The 20,251-nt window shown below is 45.1% G+C and overlaps 2 protein-coding genes across 2 annotated transcripts in view; one reads left to right on the top strand and one right to left on the bottom strand.

Moving 5' to 3' along the window:
- Window positions 1-3,708: 3,708 nt before the first annotated feature.
- On the bottom strand, window positions 3,709-4,107 carry LOC121280047 (histone H2B-like). The gene has a single exon (XM_041191677.1). It carries the CDS (start codon window positions 4,105-4,107, stop codon window positions 3,709-3,711), a length of 399 nt encoding a protein of 132 aa, XP_041047611.1.
- Window positions 4,108-15,565: 11,458 nt separating this feature from the next.
- The window catches only part of hsd11b2 (hydroxysteroid (11-beta) dehydrogenase 2), a 75,839-nt gene continuing 71,153 nt past the window's right edge, over window positions 15,566-20,251 (top strand). The window contains exon 1 of the mRNA XM_041192613.1: window positions 15,566-16,308. Within this exon, the coding sequence (XP_041048547.1) occupies window positions 16,038-16,308 (271 nt within the window). The 5' untranslated portion in view covers window positions 15,566-16,037. The remainder of the gene's footprint in view (window positions 16,309-20,251) is intronic.

The following is a 20,251-nucleotide window of genomic DNA, read 5'->3' on the forward strand; positions in this document are numbered from 1 at the left end:
GTATTTTTAACCACACTTTTTATTTTCTTAGCTTCCCAGGAAAAGGGACAACATTTTGCATTTTTACCCACCAAGAATATTATTCAACCAGCTGCACTCATACCCATTTGGAAGATTGGCATGAGAATCATCACTGAAAATAAATAAACTTTGGGTACCCCACAGTTGGAAACTTGAGTATGCATTTCTCGGTAATTTTTTTACATTTTATTTTCCCTTAAAACATCCTCAACTGTAGTGTGTTTCGTCATAATACTTTGCTCCAATACATCAAAACTAACTTCTGGTCTTCTCTGAATGCATAGCCAATTCAACTGTCCAATCAAGCTTCTTAATTGCTCTGTTTCTTCTTTAAATGCAACATCTTTCTGTGATGACTCAACATGATGTTTGAGGATACAGATAACACTTTCTAGGTAAGATTATTGATTCACAGTTACTGCAGACCTATTCTGCTTAATGGCTAAGCCTATTGTGTAAGATTAATACACAAGATAAGATCACATGGAGTTAGGAGTAATATATTAGCTTGGATAGAGGATGGGCTAACCAACAGAAAACAGAGAGTCGGGATAAATAGGTCTTTTTCTGGATGTCAAGCTGTAACTAGTGGGGTGCCACAGGGTTTGGTCCTTGGGCCCCAACTATTTACAATCTATATTAATGACTTGGATTCAGGGATAGAAGGTACTATAGCTAAATTTGCAGATGACACCAAAATAGGTGGGGAAGTAAGTTGCAATGAAGAAATAAGAAATTTACAAATGGATATGGACAGGTTAAGTGAATGGGCCAAAATTTGGCAGATGGAGTTTAACGTGGATAAGTATGAGGTTATCCATTTTGGTTGGAAGAGTAAAAAGGCGACTTATTATTTAAATAGAGAGAAACTTCAGAATGCTTCAGTGCAGAGGCATCTGGGTGTCCTTGTGCATGAATCGCTAAAAGTTAGTATGCTGGTGCAGCAGGTAATAAGGAAGGCAAATGGAATTTTGGCATTTATTGCTAAAGGAATAGAGTGTAAAAATAGAGAAGTGTTGTTGCAACTGTACAAGGCATTGCTGAGACCACACCTGGAGTACTGTGCACAGTTTTGGTCCCCTTACTTGAGGAAGGATGTAGTTGCACTGGAGGCGGTTCAGAGGATGTTCACTAGATTGATTCCAGAGATGTGGGACTTGTCTTATGAGGAGAGATTGAGCAGTTTAGGCCTATACTTGCTAGAGTTTAGAAGGATGAGAGGAGATCTAATTGAGGTATATAAGATGCTAAAGGGGATAGACAAAGTAGACGTGGAGCAGACGTTTCCCCTTCTGGGGCATTCTAGAATGAGAGGCCATAGTTTTAGGTTAAGGGGTGGTAGATTTAAATCAGAGATGAGGAGGAATTACTTTTCTCAAAGGGTCGTGAATCTGTGGAATTCACTACCTCAGAGTGCAGTGGATGCTGGGATGCTGAATAAATTTAAGGAGGAGATAGACAGATTTTTAATTAGTAATGCGTTGAAAGATTATGGGGAGAAGGCGGGATATTGGAGTTGAGGCCGAAACGAGACCAGCCATGATTGTATTGAATAGCGGGGCAGGCTCGAGGGGCTGAATTGCCTACTGCTGCTCCTAGTTCTTATGTTCTTATGTTCTAAAGGCCCCTGAAGCCTGACATCTAATCTTAAATTCCCTTTTAATCTTATTTATAACATATTGTTCAAATTCCACAGAACCTCTCCAAAGAAAATCATCAATATGCATCATAAAGATGCCTGAGAGTTTCCCTTTATGGTACCATTAGAACATAGCTAGGTCTGCTTTCAGTTGAGTATAACCTACTTTCAGCAAGACATATCTAACTGAAAAATACCATACCCCTTATGCGTCATTCGATACATAAATTCATTTGTTTAATTTCCCCAGCTTCACTTCTACATCGCTTGCCTTTTTAGGAGATTTCAAAAACACTTCCCTTTGAAATTTTCCCCCTTGCAAAAATGTGGCTTTTATATTGATCAAACTACATTTCCAGGAATATTTGGCCAATAGAGTTAAGAGAATTTTCAGGATTATTTTTCCTGTTGTGGGGGAGTCCACTCTAATACCTTGATCTTCAGGTCACTCTTTGAAACCCCAAGCCACTAGTCTCGCTTTAGCCTTATAAATTCCATCTGAAAGGACTTATTCCATATTTATCCATCTATGTGATAAGGCTGGCCGTCCTCTATCTGGCACTTCAAAATAGTCACCAAATTCCTTCCAACTATCCAACTCTTTTTGTTTTGCCTCTTATTAATTTATTTTCTAAATTGTTGGCAGCCATCAAAACTTCCTAGTCATAAGGGCTTTTATTTTCAGTAGTGTTTGTAGATTGTTCTGTAGCCCTTGTTATAATCTAATCCTTGTGCACAATCTAGTCAAGCTACAGCCTCTATTTGCATTTTGATGTCTTTCTGAGCTATTACCATAGGATCTCTCCCTCCAATGATCTGAGGTTCTATCACTTGTACATGATTGTTTCCTAGTGCAAGAGTCACTCCCAGATCCACTATGAGAACTCAGAGTTATCTTGTTTCTTACTCTTTTGCCCCATTCTGCCAGTCCATAGATCTTACTTTTTGTCCATCATCTTGGACAATGAGCCAATATTTGAACTTGCCAGTAGCTTCCCCTATTCTCCCTACAATAGTCACATCTCTCCATTCGCTGGACCCTTCTGGTATGTTCATCACCTGATTATCCACTCTAGACAGTTGTCCTTTGAATACAATTGTCTTGTCCTGTGGATCAGAATCATTTTGCCAATTGCCACCTGGCCCCTGATCTACTGTATTCCATTCCTCACAAATGTCAACACATGAGTATGAGAGGTACAGGATGCCTTATCGCCTTCTATTAACTGCTCAGAATCTGAAAGTTTGTAATAAATAACAATTAACCATGATGAATGGACCCCAATCATTTGACTCCCATATTGGAGAACCACTGTCTTACCGTTACACACTATCGCCTTACCTGGACCTTTCCATTCTTTATGACCTTTTTAATAATACACTAAATCCTCAGGACTAAAGTCTATTTCTGACAGTCCTATACAATGCCTCAGATCTCTCCTGAATTTTCTTCAGCCTTGATGAATGCCCTTCTCCCTGCATGTAAAGTATTCAAGGGTGCAGATAAAAATGAAACTAATTGTGGTCCATCTAGGGCAGGGGGACTGTCACATGGGACAGAAAATAAGTTGGGATTCCTCCAATAGACCAGTTGATAAGGACTATACCTGCTAACCATCTGAAGTGAATTCTTGGCATGGACCGCCCATGCCAGGGCAGTTGTCAATTTACAGTTTGGTTGATCGACTAAGATCTTATGGAGCATCTCATTGATCACTGAGTGATTTCTTAGATTCCATTTCTGAAAGGACTTTCAGCTGTGGTGTTCATGACCACAATGTTCATATTTTGACATATGTCTCAAAACTCATCATTAGCAAATATTCCCCCCATTGTCAGTCAGAAACTTAACTGGTGCTCCAAGTCTGTTCCCTATCCATTTTTCCATGACTTTATCTACAATCGCCCATTTATCTTTACCACATATTAATGTAGAAAGACTGAATTTGGTTATAATGTCTATAAAATGTAAAATGAAAATGTTCCTGTCTTTGTCCCATACATTTAAATGCATGGCTACTACTTCATTAACCTCGTGCCAATAATCTTTAGAATGATCGACCTAAACAGAGTTGATGTATTTTGGTGATCGCTCTGGTGCATTTGGAGACGGCGTGTTTGGCCAGTTCCCCTGGCAGCAGGAGGTGGATGGCGCTCGGGATTTCACTGGCCGAGATGGTGTGGCGCTTGTAGTGAATGAGGTGCGAGTCCTCGGAGGCGACGTGCTCGAAAACGTTAACAACGAAGGAATTTGTAACACTCACGGCCTTGGATAAGATCCTGGTGGAAGGGTGGACCTGGGTCAGCAGCCTGTACACGTGAGTGGAATAGCTCTGCTGGCGAGATTTCCTCTGCTTCTTGGGCGACTTCTTGGTGACTTTAGCCAGCGACTGCTTCGACATCTTGCAGGATGCACCGCCCTTAGCCATAGCTGCCACCTCAGGCATTCCACTCGACTTGGACCAACAAGTGGGACATAGCAACGTCCTCAGATACTTTTTATATGTCACATTTTTCACTAATCGCTTCAATTAGCCTTGTATACTCATCATCAGCAACATCTGCATCCTTTAGCAGGATTTTAATCTGTGACATGAAGGGTGAGTAAATTATCTGCAACTTTAAAAAATGTTCTTTTTCTCTTGAATTCTTATCACCTGATGCCATTAATTTTTTTTAGACATTCTGATTAGAGAAGAAATGTCAGGTTTTGTTAAGGGGATGCAATTGGGTAAACTGCAGATCTACTGACTTTCCAAAAACAATTGCTTTATCATGCTCCACGTCCAATTTCAATTATGCCTCTTTCATGGAAGGCTTGCTCGGCAGTATTCACTAGAGACTACTAATAAGTGGCTTACTCCAATTATTTTCAGGGTTCACCACTCTTTTTAGTGACCTCCATGTGTTCCCATCCTCGAATCTGAAACATGTAGAATATCCATACTCCCTGACCTTACTTTAATCCTTACTACTGAGTGAATCTAAATAACATTTCAACCAATCTCTTCGACACACAATCGAGGTGCAACCACTAAATGGCACAATAAATGAATTTGTGGCTAATACACTCATTACCAGACTAAAGCTTCTTATGACTAGTACAATTCCTTGAGACTGATCCTTAGCATCAACTTCCAAATTCCCTTTGTCATGCGTCACTTTAAAAACCCTGCTTTTCCACTGGGCAGTTCATCACATCTGAGTCACATCTGCTAACTGTTCCATGGGTATTCCTGGGGTTCATTCATCTATTTTTACTCCTCCAGTCCTGTCATCTTCTGTGATATCCAGATCTGTAAAAGTGCCCTTGTCCACATTCCTTCTGTCTGTAACTCTTTTGTTGTACTGGCTCCTGCTCCCTGTATCTGAACAATATTGAAAGGCCACAATCATTCAGTACTCCACCCTCTGTGACACTGCAGAGTGTCCCATTTGTGCCATCAAGGCTGCTGGAAATGACTGCTTCCCTAGGAATTTTTTTATTAAAGCGTTATGTATTTGATTCAAAATAGGGTCTTTCTCAGAGAACTGAATGCCAGTTAAGACCAGGAACCTATCCAGATGCGACGCCTTAGCATGATCCAGCAATTTAAATGCAAATAAGGAATCTCCAAATTGAATTTCTGCAATCTTTTATAGAGTCTGTTAAAGTCTATGATATATTGCTCCAAGGAATGACTGTCAGTCTTTCAAAATCTATCAAAAGCCTCATAGGTAACTAATAGATCATCTTTCTTGTAAATTTCACCCATGAAGGTTAATAGAAGATCCAAACCTTCATTAGAGCCCAACAGACAGGCATCCAGCTCACAAAATACTTGGATTCCGATTTTACTTTTATTTGGAAGTGACAATGCCAAGGTCACACCTTGTTTTCCCTTCAGTGAGAACGTAATCCATGTCCACATATCTACCATTTTACCTCTGGTCAGAAGGTTCATATTCTGACAACATTGATGGGTAATTATAGCCTGACAATTTACACTCCCTTTCAGCCATTCTTTACAAATGTAACTCATTACAATCTCCTATCAGAAAAAAAATCTTGGTTTCCAATCTTCACCTTTAGACAACCATCCTCCACTAATCTGTTAAACCACTAATAGCCAGATTGTGAAGTAGGAAACCAGACACTAATCTTTTACTTAATACTAAACTTAATTTACAGAATACAACATTCCAAATGTCTGGCTCCTCCCTAACCAATTCCCAGTGTCCCAGAAGTCTTCTCTTTATTTGCTTTTTTAATAAACCCAGTAAATAACCAATAAGATAAACTAAGAAACTATTAACAGGGGTGACAGCCCCTTAAAGGGGTATTGTAACAAAAAGAAAACTTCCAAAGGAAATTTATTTAATTAAATTAAAATTGTGTCCCTGGAGCTGACAGTGCACTCCAGCCCCGCGGTGTCCGTCAATCGTGGAAGGCCCCAAGCACACTGGTGGACACCGGGTCCTCTATTTCCAGGGACGCCCGGGCGCGAATGTAGCTACGGATTAGGGACAGGCAGTTGGGTCTAACAGCACACTCCACGGCCTGCTGCCTGAACCTATTAATGGCCATCTTGGAGCAGGCTTACACGGTGGTCACAGGATCACAGAATTGTTATGGTGCAGAAGGACGCCATTCAGCCTATCATGTCTGCACCGACTCTCCGAAAGAGCATTATAACTCAGTGCCATTCTCCTGCCTTTTCCCTGCAACCCTGCACATTGTTTCTATTTAGATAATCATCTAATGCCCTCTTGAATGCTTCGATTGAACCTGCCTCCACCACACTTCCAGGCAGTGCATTCCAGACCCAAACCACTTGCTCTGTGAAAAAGTTTTCTCTCACGTCACACTTGCTTCTTTTACAAATCACTTTAAATCTGTGCCCTCTCGTTCTCGATTCTTTTACGAGGAGCCTTTTCACTCCTCAGTAGAGGCGCCTGCATAGATCTCAACCTGCTTCAACTGTCAGAAGGTGTGAAGACAACCATGGTCCTCATGCAGCCAGACACCCATCCTTTCAAAAGCCCAACTACAAAGCAGCAACCCAATGTTGACTCTGTTTATAACCTCTCTTCCCTGTTCACGGAGCAATTCTGTTCTTCTCCTTTTCAGGTCCCCAAACCGAACCAGAGCCAGACCAACCCACAGCACAGGAGGTTACCACAGCACTCCCAGTGGAGGTGACATCAGAGCCAGAACAACTTCCAGAAGAGCCTCCACCTCCACCAGCGACCACAGCGGAATCAGCTGGGACAACGACCAATACATGGCCCCAGCAACCACCAGCCAGTGCAATGAGACTACGGAGTCCACTAGAAACAGGCAGCAGCCCGCGTAAACATCACCCAACAAAGGTGAGCTGCCTCCACACTCCTCCTCCATCCACAGGCGGCTCCCCACAAATCCAGAAGGCTTCCTGACGCTGGAAAAGGCAGAAGAAGAAGAAGGAACGCAACAGACAGCCGGATGGATAGCAGTCCCGCCCACCCAAAAAGAAACCACCACTACTCATGGTACCAAACCTCTGCTGCAGCAATCTGACTAACCAGACGTGGTACAGCACTCACTAATGGAAAAGCACACATGAAATCATGCCTGCACCCAGCTCCAACCAACGATCCATCACCAAAGTCAACAGCCCCTAGGTCCTGCCACTCTCTCGAGTGGGCGGCAAATGCGATGTTGCAGGGGTACAAGATCTCCAGACCACCTCAAATTCCGCTTTCAAAGACTTGAAGGAGGGTAACGGGGTAATATAAACTCTGCTAATACATGCTGTTAATGTTGTAATGTTAATCATGAAGTGGTTCAGAGTTAGAGTAGCTATAGTTGCAACACTGAAGTTAAGTACACAAGCCTTATGACTACACAAGACTTGAATCAAACTGTGAATAATTTTGTCAGTCTATATCCAGGGGAGAAAGACTTGGAGGGAGGGTGGGGGGTGGAGGTGCAATAGAAGGATCCAGTCATTAGTCAGGACTGATTACAGCACTGTCCACTGGAGATGTAAGAAGGCACCTTAGAGTTTAGGTCAGCAGTGTAAAGCTAGGTAGCAACATGTAAGGCCATGCCATGGAGTCTTCTTTATTCCTGTACCCTCTACTGTAAATATGGACATTGTTCAGTAATGTTAATAAAGACTTCTTAGTAACTTCTACAAGGTTGCTTAATGGTGTCTCAGCAGTACACACCATGAGTAGCAACAACTCAACAAGTCTGGGGTTGAGAGGGAGCAGCCTGCAGATGGAAGAAGAGTGCAGAGGTGGCCCACCCTCACCGAGATGCGCCAACACAGGCCACCACCCAGCCCCAGCAGGGTCCGTGGCCTTGCCACACTGGCTGGCAGCTGCCAGGGCCGTGTGCAGGCCGCCACCTCCACTGACTGCACCGCGGCCACCAGCGCAGGCAGAGGCTCTTCTGGAAGATGATCCACCACCTAGAACGATAAGGGCAGCAGAGTTGATGGGAACACAACCACTTGCAAGTTTCCCTCCAAGTCACTCACCATCCTGACTTGGAAATACATTGCTGTTCCTTCACTGTCACTGGGCCAAAATCCTGGAACTCCCTTCCTAACAGCACTGTGGGTGTACCTACATGACATGGACTGCAGTGGTTCAAGAAGGCAGCTCACCACCACCTTCTCAAGGGCAACTAGGAATGGGCAGCCAGCGAAGCCCATGTCCCATGAATGAATAAAAAAAAGCAAGTTTCCTTAATGTAGTTATGTGAACAGACCTACAAACTTGAAGGAAGTGTATGGACTTTTAAAGAAAGGTGTGGAATAAGATTAGCTATATTACATGCTCAAACATTCCCAAAGTAACCTCTCAGCTCTTATTTTAAATGAATTCAAGATCCCATGGGCTTTTTAATGCTATGTTTAGCATTCAGTTTTCTTCTTCAGAGCTAAGACACAAACTATCTCAGCCAATGCAGTAGGAATAATAGTCTTTGAAATCAAAAGCTAGTTTTACACTGTCCGATTTTCATGTTCTGCAGCTGTTCGCCCCATTTGTTCTTTAATACACAGACTTCAGTCTCCTTTAGATAATCCCCTTTAGATAATCAAAATCCCCTTTAGATAATCAAAAAGGGGCTGCAGCCTCTGACAGCCTAAAAATATACATGGAACACAGAGTCCTTGAGGCTGCAGAAAATATAGGCAGCCTGGAAGTCTGTGAAGTCTTTCTTTATGCGCTCTTTGGAAGAAACCATAAAAAATAAACTAACTGTAACAAAAATAAAAATTCCAAAGGAAACTTAACTCATTTAAATTAAAATGGTGTTCCCAGGGCTGATGATGCACTCCAGCCCTGCACTGTTTCTTTATATATGGTCTTTTAAAGAAACCAGTAAATATCCAATAAAATAAAGTAATAAACTATTAACAAGGCTGACAGCCCCTTAAAGAGGCACTGTAACAAAAATAAAACTTCCAAAGGAAACTTAGCTAAATAAAATAGTGTTCCCAGGGCTGATGGTCCACCCCAGCCCCCGCAGTGAGTTCTTTGTTATAGACTCTTTTTAGAAACAAAATCAATAACAGCCTAAAAATCAATGCGGGATGACAGCCCCTGGCTGGACACTGTAACTAAAACAAAAACATGAAAGCAAACTTACAAAACTAAACCAAAATGTCATTTCCAGGGGTGATGATGCATCCCAGCCCCCGCAGTGCCCACTGATCACAGAAGGCCTCTAGTGTACTGGCGGGCAAGATGAAGACAGCAGCACAGTCACTTTGTTGAGGATTGTGCAGAAACCTGATTGTAGACATTCAAACGTGGATTTAAATCCATAGGGTAGAATTTTCCGAGCCCGCTGACGGAGGGCGTGATAGGTAGCCGCGTTTCCCGCCATTGTTCGGCAGGGAGCTAATTGTAATACATTAGCATATCATTAAAAGGCCATCCCACCAGGCTCTTGGAACCCCGCCGTATCGTCTGTCCATGTCAGCGGGAAAGCACGCTGACGTGTTTCACAACAGCACACAGGCAACATGCACTTGGCAGCCTTCACTTTGGGGGAGCTGAGGTGAGTGAGCAGCAGCATTCTCCACAGCTCGCCTGTTGTTTACAGGCCTCAGGGGTGCTGAGGGGCAGGGGCAATTGATGCCTGGCCCCACAAGCGACTGCTGAGGTGGGGGGTGTCTGAGGGCAAGTGCTGCTTAGTCTCAGAGATGACTGCTGGGGGCGGGGGTGTGGGGGGCAAGTGCTGCCCTGTTGCTGCATCCCGCGCACAGGCAATTGAGATGGGGGGGTGTCAGGGTAAGTGAGGGACATGGCCCCGCATTAGGGAGACCTGCATAAACTGACCATGCCTCTTCAACAGAGACAGATCAGGCGCAGCCACAATGATATGATTGGGGTCGGGCTCCTAACTTGCCAGCCCAATGCAAGCAACGCGGAGGCACCAAAGGGCCACCAAGTGTTCTATACGTTACTACCTTCCTCCCCCGCCAGCACAGACTTCGAGTCCACCGCCACTTTATTGGACCGCGGAGCAATTAGACTGCACACGTTGTACAATCTCCTCACCAACGCTGGCCATGTAACAGTCACTGCTGGAGTGCCTCACAGCCCCTTGTAATCTTAGCATCCCGGTTTGGAACAGTGTCCCCCATGTTGCAGGTGGACAGGGGAACCATGCAGCACATTTATCCGTGGCCATCCGAGGGGTGACCAGCACTCTCCTGGAAGCATTAAGGGACAGTCACACAGGGCCAGGAAAGGTGCTAAGTGCAGCCATGATAACCACGTCTCTCTCTCTTTCATGCTGCAGGATGACCATGTCAGGATCATGGATCCTGGTGACCTAGCTGTATGCCTGATGGCCAACAGAGACCATAGAAGATGGAGGAAAGTGACTGAGGCTCCTGGCTGTGCAAAGGCGAGCCGTGACTGGTCGGTGCCCAGGGGCACCCAAGGTCTATAGACGCTGCCCGTTATTCCTGCAGATGACTGAGAACCAGTGTTGCCGATGACTGTGCATGTCTAGGGACCTGGTTGCTCACATCTGCCACTTACTGCAGGACTTGACGCCAATGGGACATGGAGGGCATCCACTGCCAGTGGCTGTGAAAGTGACTGGGTGTTCAATTTCTATGCCTGTGGCTCCTTTCAGGGATCCACAGGTGACCTCTGTGGGATTTCACAATCTGCCACAAATGCATCCATGAGGTCACAGATGCCATCTTCTCCATGGCACACAACTTTGTGCATTTCACCCGGGACCGGGACAGCCAGGATACAAGGGCCATTGGATTTGCCCTGATCTTGTGGTTCCCACAAGTGCAGGGTGCGACTGACTGCACTCATGTGTTACTCAGGTCTCCATTGCTACACCCAGTGGAGTTCATCAACCACAAGGGCTTCCACTCACTGAACGTGCAGCTGGTGTGTGACCACCAGAAATGCATCCTGCAGGTGTACGCACAGTTTCCAGGGAGTGTGCATGAACCCTACATCCTGAGTCGCTCGCAGATCCCTGGAGTCTTCCAGGATCCACAGAGGCTGCAGTGATGGCTCCTTGGGGACAAGGGCTACCCGCAGAGGCCGTGGCTGATGATACCCGTGCGGCAGCCTCAGACTGCAGCAGAGCGATGTTATAATGAGGCTCATGCTGCAGCTCGCAACTTGGTGGAACAGACCATTGGATGCTGAAGATGTGGTTCCGGTGTCTGGACGGATCTGGTGGAGCCCTGCAATACAGTCCACAGAGGATGTCATGCATCGTCGTTGTCTGCTGCGCCCGTTACAACCTGGTGCTGCAACAGGGTGAAGAGCTGGCTGAGGAAGAGATGGAGGAGCTGCATGTCTCGTCCAATTAGGAGGAACTGATGGGGATGAGGGTGAGGAGGTCCTCAGTGGTGACGACAACGGGGATGAGGCTCTTGCACTGGCTAGACGAGGCAGGCGCATTTGGGAGGCCCTCATAGCTGCCAGATTTGTGGAGGATGATGACGACATGCAGTGAGGTGTCCCCATAGACCCTTACATCGCTGTTGTGAATGTTTGACTCCAGTCTGGCTTATGGCAGTGCCAATACCCTCTGTGAGAATGCTCTTGTCATGGATATGCGGTGGAGGCCCTAATAGTCAATCGATCGCAGGAGGATGATGACAACATGCAGTGAGGACACCCCATCGATCTTTACATGGCCTCTGAGAATGTCTGACTCCTTTCTGGCTGAGGGCAGCTTGCTTGTGCTCCAAGACCAGGGCCATCTCAGAGACACAGTCATGAAACTTTAGATGCATCCGATGCTATGTTTGCCTTCAGCACCTCAGCCCTTCAGGAGATGGTGCACAGCATCACTGGTCGCAGATGCTGGTGTGATGGGGGTCAGCCCCACCTTAAAGGTGCTGAGAGCACACAGAGAGAATGACAGAACTCTGTAGCGTCTGCCCACTACATTCTGGCAGCAATGATCAGCACTGCTGAGGTGCAGGCATTAGTAATGTTTCCAGGGAGTGTGAGACTGGACCATCACTGTGGTCTGAAGGCTGCACAGAGCACAGGGAAGAGGCCCTGGACTGAGACACCTGCCTTTTATCTTGTGTAGAGAGGTTTCACATCTGAGTGACAAGAACACTGCTCATCAGAACAAGGAGCCACAGAACAAGGGAGCCATTCTTGAGAGTTTATTGACAATAGTGAACATTGTGAATAAGTGATTAACAATCATGCCCAGGTTGTGCAACCACAATTTTCTTTAACTGTCCTAACCCTGCCACTACGTCTTTGTGCTCCTCGGACATTCACAGCAGAGATGGAGGCAGCCGGCTGACTGTGACGTTCTGTCTGTGATGATTTTGGAAGGTGTCCTCTGGAGGGCCGAGACTTGGAGGGCCCTGGTCTGCATTCGGGGTCCTGCTGTGTGGCAGTGGCATCCTCCTCAGCCTGTGAAACTGGAGCTGCGGAGGTCACAGGAAGAGGGGATTCGAATGGGCCAGTCACTCTCAGAGTCACCTGGGTGAATGACCCTGGAGCGTGCACCTGCTGATCCTCCTCCCTATGGGTGCCCAAGGGCCCTGGGCTGACTCCATGAGTGGAAGGGGTGGCTAGAGTGAGATCAAGCTGCCCAGCACCCCTCTCGTGTACACACTGTTGGAACTATGACATCAGTGTCGGAGTTAAACCCGCACAGCAGTGCAGGAGTGATGTCCTGGACCAAGATCTCCATGGCAGCTGCCATCCTGCCAATATTGACCTCAGTGCATTGTAATGCCGGCACTATCACCTCAGCCTGAAGACAGATGGACTCCTCCATCGCGCCTTGCAATCTGAGGAGTGCAGCGGACACCCCTTCCTGATGTTCCCAAGCTTGCCTTTGCAGCTCCAGTAACTGTGACATGACTGTGTCCAGAGGATCATCATCTGACTTGGACTCAGCAGATTTCTGGCATCCAGCAGTCCTCTGACTGCTGGGGACCTGGGAAGTCCCTGCCTCCACCTGCTGTGGATCAGAAAGTGCAATGTGCTCACTAGATTGTGGTCCCGAGGCTAATCTAAAGCTTGGTCCCACCGATGTGTGTGTGTCTCTGCGCTGGTGGAGGGCGTGGGTGAGCGCTGTTACAGGACTTCAGGGAGGGTACCTTCAGATTCCTCTTTGGAGGTTTCTTCAGAGATTGATTGGAGGCTCTGGGTCATGGACCCCGTCTGCTGCTTCCCAGGTGTGTCTGCGAAATCAAGGGGAGATAATTAGTGCATGGCAGTGGCCTGTGAAAAAGGACACATCACTCATGGCATGGTTGTCTGATGGATGTTGCACTGCTGGATCCTCACTTGGTAGAGCAGTGCCGACCTCAGCATCAGCACAGGACTGGTCCCGCTCATCGCTGGCCAGCTGGATGGCTCTGTTTTCAAATTCTGTCAGGACTTTGATCTCCGGCATCCCTCCACCTGTCTGCGACCTTTCCTTCCTGTTGTGAGCCAGTTTGTTCTGCATGGAGAGTGTATCAGGACACCCGTGGGCCAGATGATAAGTATGCCTGGCCTGTGTGGGTGGTGAGTGGTCCCATGGACGGGATGAGGACAATGATGGTGTGTGTGAAAGAGTGAATGGTGATATCCTTTGCACTGGCTGTCAGTGAGGGCCCTGTGGATGTGTGATGAGTTTGTGAATGTGTGAGTTGAGAATGATGAAAAGAATGACTTACCCTCGCGGAACGGAGGAGATCATTCATCCTTTTGCGGCTCTGGGTGGCTGTCCTCTTCTGAAGGGTGTTGGTGCTGACCACTGCTGCCACCACCTCCCAAGCTGAGTTAGTGACATTGCTTTCCATCCTGTGGTCAGAGCGGGAGTTGAGCCGTCAGGCCTCCATAGCATCAAGCAGTCACTCGAGGGAGCCGTTGTTGAAGCGGGGGCTGCAGTCTTTTATCCTTTGCTGGCCATGTCTCCCAGGCAGCAGTGATGAGCTGATGGCAATGAGCACTCGCTGGTGGCTGCCTTTTAAAGATGGTGGCTGGCAACAGTGGGGTGGTGACAGGCGGGCGAATGAGAGCCTGCTCACCATGGAACCGGTGTGTTTTGCGGGAGTGAATATATAATGAGGCAGACTCGGGAAGATACGGCGTGAAAACACGCCATTTTCATCTGTGGGTAGGACTCCATTTTACCCGCCCACTGCTGCACTTTGTGCAATTCTGGGAAAATTCAGCCCATAGAAAAGTTACAACACAAAAAGAGGCCATTCAGTCCATTGTGTCTGCGCTGGCCAAAAAGAGAGAAAAGAAACTAGCTGCTTATTTTAATCCCACTTTCCAGATTTATAGCTTTGATAGGCCTCATGTTCAAGGACTTTGGAGAGGGTGGTTGGAGATGGGTAGTCGTTTCCAAGGGTAGCAGAACTGTGTTTGTTTTTTTGCGAGGAGGCAAGTGAAGATGGCAGGTTTGAAAGGGGCCAGTTTCTGAGAAAAGGGGACAACTTTTAATATCAGCGAGCACAGGGGCCAGGAAGGGAAGTTGAGGATCAGCATTCTCGTGGGAATGGGGTGAAGATGAGTCTCAGGGACAAATGGGGTTAAAATCCAACTCCAGGGGTGCAAAATGAACAGTCGTGGTTTGACTGCCCTTCATACCTTGCTGCATTTTCCTCTCCAATGACAGCATCTGAGAAATGTGGGGGGAGGGAAATGCGTGGTGTACTGGGGCTGTCAATCCTCAAACAGCCACTTTTTTTGGCCCCTGCTGAAGTTGAATGAGTTTGGAGGGCATGATGGTAAATAGGAATTAAGCAGCTCGAGGATGACAGGGGTGGCTGGTGGGGGCCTGCCCTCAGTCAGGGATGAGGTCACAGTGACAGCAGCAAAGGTCACTAAACAGATGACCTCAAGCAGTTTTGGAGAGTGCCAGTAAATTGTTATATCAGGAGCTGAGTCATCCATTCCACCATATTTGAATTTACCTGCCTAGGAGTCGATTGCCCACCTCAGTTGCTAGAAGTTTTTTTACACTAAGAACAAAAAGCAGCGAGTATTGGAATAAGAGGATTCTGCCTGTGGCTTTTTTCGTTCACTTATAGGTCTCTGGGAAATTGTGTGTTTGTATGTCCTCAACATGAGGTCAGCTGCAGCCTTTGTTGTTAAGCAATCTAGAATGACAATGCATTTATACCAGAAGCAAACGCCCTTGGAGTGTTCTTTGCAATTTAAAAGCGGAGTCTGGAAGCTATTGAACCCGGAATAGCAAATTAACCACGTTTTGCTGGGCTAATAAAATGCTGCATTCTCCCAGTCTCATTCCAGGATGTACCCCGATTCCCATCCCCTTTACAACCACTGGAAGCATTTAACCTTTCCTTGCACTCAGACCGGGAATTGAAGGACTGCCTTTTTGTTTAGAACGATTGAATGTTACACTTGCGCACATTGCACACTGTTGAATTTCTAATTAAAGATCGCCCTGAAAGTTCCCGTGTACTTCGCAGATCTCAGTCTCAAGTGCCCAAGCTTTCCCCAACGATTTGTTGTTGTCCTCGAATCGCACTGTGGCATCTACCACCGCTACAACTCCGTCCTTGACGGTACCAGGTTCAGTCTCTTGGCAACTTTCCAACATGAAATAGCAGTCTGTTCTGTCAGCCGGAATTCGTATTTGTGTTAAACTTGGAAGCTAACGTACCGAAGGCAATATGCATTAGCATCGCCTCCAACTGTTGGCTCAAGATTTAAAATCGTCTGGACGCTAATCGTAAATTTCATACTGGACCTCCGAGGATCTTTTTTTAAAGTTTTCCTTAACTTTTAAGCTAGTGCATATTTCCATAGTCCCTCCCCCTTTGGGGCTACTCGCTCCTTTCGAACAGTATAAATACGGTCTTTGAATCAGTCGCGTCTTGGACCAGCTGCAAGTGTGCCTCTGCCAGAACCAATGGAGGGGTATTCCAGTTCCTTTTTAGCGTGTGTGTCTGTTATCACCGTGCTAGGCATTGTTGCTTTTCTGAGACTGGTGACGTCTGAAGCACAATTGACTCATCGCCTGATCATTTATGCGATTCTCCTTATTGTCCTGGAGAGGATCTGTTGCATGTATCTGGCAGGCTTGTCAGGGGTTCTGATTTTCACTGCAGCATGCTTGCTTGCCTTTCAGTCACTTTCCTCTCCTAAGTTATCTGTGCAGGGAAAGGCTGTGCTCATTACAGGTAAGAGGCACCCCGTTGCTGACTGAAAACGAAATAAATGCAAATGTATTGGGATTTTCTTCAGGAAGATTAAAAAAAATACTGTCAAATATACTATCTTTAATTAGAAACAAATTATGTTAACAGTGAGAGCTTATTAGTTCAAATTGTGAATGGACAATTTGAAGTCTTAGTATGCCTCAGAAGACCAGTTCTGATAAAATGATAAAACATCTGTGTTGCATTGTGTACAACCTCTTAAAGTCTGTGCCTTAGTCCCACAGTGGCAAAAATATTGTGTTGTCTCACACTGTCCCGCCCTCCGAGTGATGCTATTTACCTGCGAAACTCCTCAGAGCTGGGACATTATGGAAACATTTACTATGCTGGAACTGTGGCACTGCTTCACGCTGTGTTTATACCTGTCTCAAATTACCCATATCCTTTGTTTAAAAACTACTTTACTGAATCACTTTTTAACAAAAGTTGGAGTTTTGAATTTTAAAATACATTAATCTCTCCTGGCAATCACTTTGCAGATTTGGTCAAAACTAAACACAATTAAGCTGGTCTGGTACCAGTCTGGGGTGCAGACTGTGATTGTTATTTCAAAGAAATTATGATGAAATGGGATGAATGTTCATTTTGTATCTTTGAATTTTGAGTATTTTACAAGTTGAAGGAAAAGGGCTGGGGAATTTCCCTTAGTCAATGGGGAACAAAGTTTTAACATTCACCCAGATACAGATGTGATTCTCTGTCCTTTCCTTTCTCATTCTTCCACTTCCTTTCATCCCTATCAATGCCCGAGGACAAACTGGTATAGTTTAAATTGATTAGCGGAGATCAGACACCATTGAATAGGGCACTCCCCTACTTCAAGTATTGAATTAACTTTTTTAAAAAAGTGTTTCAAGCCACCAAATGTTCTAACTCTAGCGTATTGGTTGGCTACAAATCAGCCTCATCCACTGGGCCAGGAATAGATGAATGGGCACTTTCCACATACAAAGGGGGGCATTTTGCCCCTTTTTTTGCATTTGTTGTTTTAAATGAACAAGTTAAAACAGATCCATAATGATCAGATTTTGACAATCTTGTCCACTTATAAATCCATGTTAGTTTTATAAGCTTATTCCACACAATAATGGGGTGTGGGGAGGTCGGCCATTCAGTTCCTCGTGCTTGTTCGACAATTGAATTTGATCGTGGCTAATCTCTATCCTAACGAAAATCTATTAACTAAATCTGAAATTTCTATTCTAGCCAGATCATCGTAGCCTTTTGAGAATGGAAAATTCTAGATTTCTCACACACACTAGTGGCAGAGGTGTTTTTGGATATTACCTCTGAGCGACTCAGTCTAATTTTATGATACTACTTCTTCCTTCTGGATTCTCCTACAACAGGAAATAGTTTCTATCAATCCTATCAAATCCTTTCATTATCCTAAACACCTCCAATTAGATCACCCCTTAACCTCTATACTCAGGGGAATACGACCCTTTTCTACACAAGCTGTCCTCATAATTGCAATTTAGTATAATTCTGCTGAATTTGTGCTGTGCCCCTCCAAGACTGTCACACTAGGGTGTGATGTCCAGAACTGAATGCAATACTCAAGATACATTTTAACCAGAGCTTTATACAAACATAGCATAACTTTCAAACACGTCCACACTGCTACAATGCAAATCAACGCTGAATTCAAATGGCGCTGTTAAGTTCATGTTTTCTTCATGTGAGTCATGCCCTGCCCCTTTGGACCTGTTGGAAATGGGGGTGGGACTTCTGAACCTGGCTCCCACCATTTTTAAAGGTCTGCGGAGTCTCAGGAGGAGGCTATTTGGCCTATTGAGTCCATATCAGTATCTTGCAGAGCAATCCCGTCAGTCTCATTCTCGCTTTAGCCCTCTAGCCCTGCAAGTTTATTTTCCTCACGTGCTTATCCAATTTCCTTTCAAGTTCTGTCGAAGGGTCATGAGGACTCCCAACATCAACTCTTTTCTTCTCCGCCGATGCTGCCAGACCTGCTGAGTTTTTCCAGGTAATTCTGTTTTTGTTTTGGATTTCCAGCATCCGCAGTTTTTTTTTGTTTTTATAGCATAACTTTGACTGCCTGGGGTAGTTGGGGGAGGGGGGTGAGGTTGGTGTTGGCAGGGAAGACAGAATGTAATCCCCCTGTATTTTGTTTTTCAAAATTGCCATTGATGCTCTCCTTCAACTGCATAAGCAGCTCTGTTCATAAACCCTCCCATACTAATAAGTCATCTGCTGTCAGCAAGTTGATGACTAAGTAACATTGATTAACATAATGATGTTCTGTTGTGACTGTGTTCTTTGATGCTGGAAGTGTGCTACAAGGATATCATAGATATCCAAGATTTTTGGGAGGGATGGGGCACAGTGAGGGTGGTGGGGGGAAGTAATTCCAGATTGCTGTTAGCACAACCGAGAATCACCTTAGCAACAGTTAAAAGTTCCACTGAGGAAAGGGTCAGATTAGGACAGACATTCTGCTTGCTGCTATGGGAACAACAGCTGTCACAAGCATTGTGCACCAGTTGTATCTTTTTTTACAAATGTTTGCAGGGCAGCATAGCTCACCAAGCAGGTAGCAGTATATCTTAAAGTAGTCCTGAAGTGACAGTTATGCACAGATGCCACTCCTTTTAAAACACATGCAGTTCCCTTTGTTTGCTTCACTCTAAATCTATGTGTTATTTTTATTTAAACCATCTTTCTCATCCATTTGATGTTTCAGAGCCAAGATTTCTTGTTGCTACATGTCAGCAGCAATGTAATCCCAGCAGATAGATTGCCTTTTATCTATTAACAAAATCATAAATGCACTCCAAAAATGAGTTTGCTATTCTGTAAGAGTTGTAACTAAAGTCATTCCCCCTCATCTCCCCTCACCCCCCCTGTCCCATAACCTCCCCAGTCACAAATCATTTTAAATCGTAAGTCAGTAATGTGTCCTCTTACTCTTTTTATTCCACTATATTCGGGGCTGTAATACCAAATTTTGGGGTGCAAAGTGTGGCAGATTAAAATTAGTGTAGAGAAATGTGAAGTGATACATTTTGGTCAGAAGAATGAGGAAAGGTGACATAAAATAAAGAGTGCAATTCTAAAGGAAATGCAGGAGCAGAGGGACTTGGGTGTATATGTGCATAAATCATTGAAGGTGGCAGGACAGGTTGAGAAAGCAGTTAATAAATTATACGGAATCTTGAATTTTATAATTGAGGGCACAGAGTACTAAAGCAAGTAAATTATGAACCTTCGTAAAACATTGGTTCAACCTCAACAGGAAGGATGTGAAGGTTTTGGGAAGGGGGCAGAAAAGATTTACGAGAATGGTTTCAAGGGTGATAGACTTCAGTTGGCTGGATAGATTGGTGAAGCTGGGGCTGCTCTCCTTGGAGAAGGGAAGCTTGAAAAGAGACTTGTTAGATATGCTCAAAATCCTGAGGGGTCTGGATAGAGTAAATGGGGAGAAACTGTCCCCATCGGCAGAAGGTCGAGAACCCTCAGGTGATTAACTAATGAACCAGAGGGGACTTGAGGAAAAACTTCTTTTCAAAAGGGAACTGGATAATTACCTGAAGAGAAGATTTTACAGAACTACAGGGAAAAGGTGGAGGAGTAAGTCTAGTTGAGTTGTTGCAGAGAACTGACTCAGAGACAATGTGCTGAATGGCCTCTTTCTGTGCTGTAACCATTCTATGATTCTAGTATAGATACAAGATTCAAGGCTGTTGATAAACACGAGAAAGAAAGAAGCTGAAGGCTACCCTGATTATGTGATCAAGAAGGGTGGGAGGAAGTTTGTGTGGAACATAAACACCAACATAGATGAGGTGGGCCAAATGGCCTGTTCATGTGCTGTAAATGGCCTGTTTATGTGTTGTAAATTCCATGTAAAGCTGCCAGCAGGGAATACACACATTATCCTCCA

Source organism: Carcharodon carcharias, chromosome 7 (genome assembly GCF_017639515.1).
Source record: "Carcharodon carcharias isolate sCarCar2 chromosome 7, sCarCar2.pri, whole genome shotgun sequence".
Classification (NCBI taxonomy): Eukaryota; Metazoa; Chordata; class Chondrichthyes; order Lamniformes; family Lamnidae; genus Carcharodon; species Carcharodon carcharias.

Bases quoted from the DNA above. Each gene is read 5' to 3' on its own strand.
- LOC121280047 (XM_041191677.1), bottom strand. From the start codon at position 4,107: ATGCCTGAGGTGGCAGCTATGGCTAAGGGCGGTGCATCCTGCAAGATG.